Below are 6696 nucleotides of genomic sequence, written 5' to 3' on the forward strand. Positions count from 1 at the left end.
CACAGCAACCTGTTCAATTAATGTAGCAGTATGTCGTTAGAGCCTAGCTTGTTAGGCTTCCAACTAGTTTCATGTAATCATTGTTCTCCCACTAATGGAAAAAATTTATAAGAAAATAAAAATAATAATAATAAATATCTGGAGTTTAATTTTGCAGCTCACAATTTTTATCTAAATTCTCATTTAAATTTTACATGTTTTGGTACTAATTACTATGACGGTGAGCGGTAAATATTTATACATTTGGAACGAATAATTTTGTTAAGATACATGACACTCATTCCAATTAGATTTTTATCTAGATATGAATAAATACACGATTCATATTAAAAAGAAATAATAACTTGTTTTGTTCGGTAGAAATAATAATAAATACACCAGCACAAACTTGTACTAATACAAAATAAAGTTTCTTATTATTTCAGATATAAATTTTCCACATGGACTCGGTGCAGATAAACGCACGATTCATACTACAGTGTTTACCGTAGAAAGTTATTTTCATCTGTTTGCTAAACTGTTAAGCGTAAATTTTAAGTGAGTATATCTTATGTTAATCAGTTCAGGAAAAAATTCTAAATTATGTGAATGAAAACCAGAAAGATAAAATCTAATTGGATATATTGTGTAGTACTAATTAAGCTGTCTTCATCCATGTGAATAAGTATGAAGGACGACAAGAAAATAAAATGCAAATACCACCACCACCCCTATGGCATTTCCCATCGTATGAAAGCTAAGCTCAAAACTACAACCCTACGACCAAATTTGTAAAGACAAAATACTTTTTGATGCATTTATTGCTACACCGGCCTTTCCAAAGCTTAGCTTAATCCGTACACCACCATCCTAGTCATCTCCTCCTCTAGTTGACTGCCTATAGCCAGTCAATCAATATCCACCACCATTATCTCAAGTCCTAATTAAAATTTAACCTAATCTAAATTCCATTTCACACACACATAAAAACAAACCCCCCTCTACATACATTTCTCTAATACATAGAATACTACTGAATCATCCATCCTTTACAAAAATATTCTTTCTCCTCTCTTCTTCTTCTTCATTTCATTAACACCTTCTTCTTCTTCTTCTTCTTCACTTTTCTCTCTGGCTAGAAAGATGGTTTGATGATGGAGAGGAAATTTGAATCAGATCATATGGAGAATCATAACAACAATAATATGATGCTGATGACGATGGGAACAACTACTCAAACAGCAACAGCATCATTTGGTGATCATCATCATGAAATGAGTACTAGTAACAGTTTATCAAGTTTATTTGAAATGGATTATCATCAAAATATTGGTTCGACCTTTTCATCTTCTTCTTCTACTTCTTTAGGGTTTATGGATTTGTTAGGGATTCAGGATTTTACTACTAGTACTCATCATCCTTCTATATTTGATTTACTACAACAACCAACACCATCATCAGCATCCAGTTTATCACTACCACCGCCATTACCACCACCAACATCTTCAAAAGTACAATCACAACCACCACCACCACCGACGGAGTCGATTACTACATCGGAAGTGTTAAACTTGCCTGCAACACCTTCATCGATTTCTTCGTCATCAAATGAAGCAACAAATGATGAAATCATGGCAAGTATTAAAGATGATCCTGATCAACTTGATGATGAGGAAGATGATGATGAAGGAGATGGAGATGATCAAAGGACTACTACTAACAACAACAACAAGAAACAACAGTATGTTTTTGTTTATTCTTTATTAGTTTATTTCTTACACCATTCATACACCATGCATTTCAGATTTTCTAGATATTTATTTGATAATTGAAAACCATGGTTTTGTTTTTAATGATTTTGTGATTGACTTTATGCTTAAATTTTTGTTTTGTTAAAACTGTAAAAGGTCGAATTTGAAAGGAAATGGTAAAATAAAGAAGGGGAATCAGAACAAGAAACAGAGAGAACCAAGATTTGCGTTCATGACAAAAAGTGAGGTTGATCATCTAGAAGACGGCTATAGATGGAGAAAGTACGGTCAAAAAGCTGTGAAGAACAGCCCTTTCCCGAGGTACTTCAAATTTCACACCCACCATTTAATCTCTTTATTTTCTTCTCATTTCCATCAATTTCATCGTCCTATCAGTTATGGCCGGCCATTAATGTGGGTTCATATTGAATTTTGTATGCATGACCATGAGTAATTAAAGCCAAACCCTACAACTACTGTGGGTTAATAGTTTGTTTCATTTTTCAGAATTTGATTTTTGGTTATTATGGTTGTTGTTGTTGTAGGAGTTATTACCGCTGCACGAGTGCGTCTTGTGGTGTTAAGAAGCGCGTTGAACGATCTTGTGATGATCCTACAATTGTTGTGACTACATATGAAGGGAAACATACACATCCAAGTCCTGTAATGCCTCGAGGAAGTGCTTCAGCTGCTGGGTTCCTGCAATCAGAGATTGGATGTGGTTTTGGTTCGTCTATCGGTGGTGTGCCAATGCAAATGACACGAAGCCATCTATACCCACACCACCAACAACAAGTACCACCATATTTTCGTAACTTGTCACCGTTGAATTTTGGTAGTGAGACTACTGCTACAGCTAATGGTGTTACAAATGCTAGTATGGGCGTTGTTAATTTATCTGAGGGTCGTCGGTTTTGCACCTCAGCGTCGTCACCAAATACTACTGCTTCGTCGACACTGCTTAGGGATCATGGGCTGCTTCAAGATATTGTTATGAGAAAGAATGAATGAATGACTAATACTTGTCTACTTATTTTTAATCTTCTCTTCTATATATCTCCCTGCAGGTATGTTGTTACTACCTTTTACTAATCGAGTCACGATTAATTATACGGAGATTATTAGTATCCTTTAATGATGACGATATCGAAGATTAGCTAGACCCTTTAGTCTCTACTATACATTAGACGAAAACTTTGCTGATCAATAGTAATTATTTTCAATGATCTTATGGATTTATCTCAGTATAGCTACTGCATGTAACTTGACTGTTTCATCAATGAAGTTTTAATTGGTTTCTTTTGTGGATTCATAGTGAATATCTACTAATATGTTCAGATTTAGAGTCTTAAATTGTTTGTTTCTTTCTTTCTTTGTTCTTGGCATCTGTTTGATATCTTTGTTCTTTTCCTTCAAGGAATATACACCGACTCATGTTTACTATAAGTAATGCAGCCAGCTAGCTAGGGTTAGTTTTAAAGGGGTGGTTATTAGGGTTTCTTTCATGGAAAGAACTAGCTAATAACTACATATATATAGTAATTTAACTTTTTATTTTTTTATGTTTTGTGTGAGATTCAACAGTGGGTACTTATGGGAATGTTAGACATTTAGAATAATTTTGGGAACTTGATTTTGTTCCTTGTTTTAGAATAAGTGAAAAGGAAATTTATGACATTGTGGAGAGGGTATGTATGATTGTTGGGAATTGGAGTAATGTAATGCATTTCCTGAAATGTGTGTGTTCAGAGTGCAACTTGGAAAGAACAAGTAACTACTCCATACCCCCGTTTTCATCCTTGTTGAGTTAATGTTTGCTTTTATTTCACTTCTTCTTTTGGTGTGGTGCATTTTCTCATTGAAGCTTTTGGTTCATTTAATGGTGCTGTTTTTTTGATGTGTATAGGTCTTGTATACTTTTGTGTTAATACAATTAAGAAGAAGATGATATCTTGGTAGAGAGATATGATAGTAATTGCTTGAAGTAGTACTTGGAAAATTAAGTTCAGTATACTGATCATGATGAATGTTAAATTTAGGTTCTAAAGTCTTTGTCCATGTGACCATGTCTTTGCTTCAATGCTATATCTATATATGTATTTCTTTTCAGTAGTCAGTTTTCATCTGTTTGTTTCTTTCTTAATTTCTTCCATAAGCTATGCTCCAACAGTATTTATATACTTGTCGGAATTCGGAAATGCATTATATGCATTAGCAATTTTCATTACTATATATACATTTTGCACTTTACACATATACGAAGGATATATTGTGTTCTTAGAAATTTCCAGATCATATCTTTTGTGTCACATGTAATCGGTTTCAGATGACTCAATGCCAGTTGCCTGCTGACCTCCGGGAGAGATAAGAAAACCAGCGAACCCAATTCATGTAGCACTCTATTTGGGTGACTTGGTGTATATGTGGTACACTCACTCCAATGCCATGGTGAATCCTATAAATCTCCAACTTTCTTTCAGAACCGATTTGCAGCGGGATGCTTGTTTGGGTCTTCCTAACCATAGAAATTAATCGAAGTTTTCAGACTATACGAAACTGTTCACAAAAATGCATAAAAAGAAGACCATTCCAAAAAAGAAAAATCCTTTAACTTCTGTTAAGTGTTAACACCTTTTTATTTTTCAGAAGGTTCTGATCGCATATTTTGGTATTTTTACAGTCATGCATCACTCAGTGTCATCCATTCAACTTTAGCCCAACAGCATCTAATACCCTTAAAGCTTGCTTGCGTTCAGTATATAGATGCATGATTATACGTACGACATATGCAATATGCCTGGCAAGGCCACTACCACCACGTACAGTATATTAAAGTGCATGCCATCATACATATTTGGTTTGGTTACGATGTTTAAATCAAAACAAAAAAATAAAGTACAAAAGGTTAAGATTTTAGCTTTAAAAAACATAAAATTGGTTAAAAAGACAAAAATCAACAATTCCTGGGTGAAATGGACAGTTAGATTTTGATACTGTTTAAATGGACAAAAATATAAAAATAGGCAGGATGTAACCAGTTTCATCGTGCCCATTTTCAAATATTTTTTTTTATTTTTAATTTACACAGCATGTATCCAGTTTCATCCTTGCTATTCCTTAAATTTAAGTTAGGATGCTATTTGTTTTTTTGGCCATTTCACCCAAATTATTTTTACTCGTCCATTTGAACCGTGATTTAAAAATATTTGGACAAATGAACCATTTTCCGTTTAAAAAATTAATTAATTGGTTCGAATATCGTTTTTTCAAGATACTTCCGGTTCAAGCCACGAGCTCGAGCTTTAGCTGTAAAAACATAAGAAATCAACCACGACTTGGATTTCATCCATCTGTTTGGTTAATCAATTGTTATGCTTTTCGTGATTTTACAGAATTTGTCCCCTCTTACCTACAGTCCTACATTAGCCACCACGCATCACCGTCGGCGACCAATTTCCGAGTAAGGGGCGTGGGTTACTAATATCAGGTTTTGCAAAATTACTGTAGGAGAAGCAAAGTTGGTTACCATGTCTCGCCGAATCGGCTTCTACTAAATAGCAGAAAAACCAAGGTCTACAGACGTCCAGTTTTGGGCTTGGGTCTATAAGGTGGTACCAAATTGGCAACATAAAAGTTATGAACGATTTTTTTGAAACCTGTTTTGAGGCGTACTCAATTTTTTTGAGGCATACTCATTCATTATACCATCTAGGGTGGGTTTACAAGGGGTGTCTAAGGGTAGTTCAATTACCTATATATCCTTAGACAATTTAAATTACTAGAGCGCCCTCATCCTCAAAAACCTAAAATCAAAAATCAAAATAAACTTTAAACTTAAATATCTTGGACTCCAATTCAATCAAGAAATTGATCAAGCAAAGCAAACACGAATCAAAGTGAGTGATATTGGAGTGCGAAATCCAAATCTCAATTGCTCTTAGATGTATTTTAGAATGTATGTGTAACAAACCCATCTTGTTTTTGACTGATTTTATTTTGTTTGACCGATAGAATATGATTTCAAAGTTGAAATTAGGGTTTTCAGAAGATCAGTTCGGTCGATCTTGGAGTATCAATTTTGAGCCGAACCTAGTGTATGATTTAGAGAAACAATATGTTCGGCTAATGTGACTTTGCTAAATTTTGTTCGAATCAGCCGAACCTAAATTTGTCAGTTTCAGAGTGAAGTTCGGCTGACAACTTTTCAGTCGAACCTTAGTTTTTAAAAAATATACCTAGGTTCGGCAGATAACTTGTCAGCTAAACCTAGGTATATTTTTAAAAAACTGAGGTTCGGCTGAAAATTTATTAACCTAACTGTTCATCTGGTCAGTGGATCTAGGTTTTAAAAATTCATTTTTTTGACAGATTCCACTTATTAAAAGAAATCAAACCTCGTATAGAAGTTTACCTATGATTTTAATCACCCATTTTGGTCACTTCTAATCACTAAAATCTCAAAATTCAAAACCCAATTTTTTTTTGAACTTCTTCTTCTTCTTCTTCCTCTCAAAAATCCCAACTCTCTCACATAAATTTGATTTATCTACTAATTCACCACTAATAATTTTATTTTTAATCAATCCTTAAAATTCCTAGCTAATCAAATCTAATCGTAATCATTAACACTATTTATGTAAGGGTAGTTATGCCATTATCAAAAAGGGTGGATAAGGGGTGATGTTTTTTTTATTTAGTGACCCTATTTTGGCATTATATAGTATGCCTCAAAAAAATTTAGTATGCCTCAAAACAGGTTTCATTTTTTTTGGGCGCTCCTCATTTTTCTGGGGGCCACTATGTGCTTAGGCCATCTACCCTTCATTTATAAGAGGTGTCTTAAACTTTAATCTAATAAGTGCAGGGTAGATGGCCTAAGCTTTGAACCCCTTTGTTCTAGTCATGGAAACCTAGTGTTGTATACATTTAATCTAATCAAAATTTATTAACCATTTAATCTATAAAC

General features: G+C 34.1%; 1 protein-coding gene across 1 annotated transcript; it reads left to right on the forward strand.

Moving 5' to 3' along the window:
- The first annotated feature begins 974 nt into the window (after positions 1–974).
- On the forward strand, positions 975–3042 carry LOC113326968 (WRKY transcription factor 71-like). The gene is made up of 3 exons (XM_026574623.1): positions 975–1720; positions 1887–2051; positions 2276–3042. The coding sequence occupies exons 1-3, from the start codon at positions 1131–1133 to the stop codon at positions 2739–2741; spliced, it is 1221 nt and encodes a 406-aa protein (XP_026430408.1). The 5' UTR covers positions 975–1130; the 3' UTR covers positions 2742–3042.
- Positions 3043–6696: the final 3654 nt, after the last annotated feature.

The sequence above is a fragment of the Papaver somniferum genome, unplaced genomic scaffold (genome assembly GCF_003573695.1).
Source record: "Papaver somniferum cultivar HN1 unplaced genomic scaffold, ASM357369v1 unplaced-scaffold_10, whole genome shotgun sequence".
Lineage (NCBI taxonomy): Eukaryota > Viridiplantae > Streptophyta > Magnoliopsida > Ranunculales > Papaveraceae > Papaver > Papaver somniferum.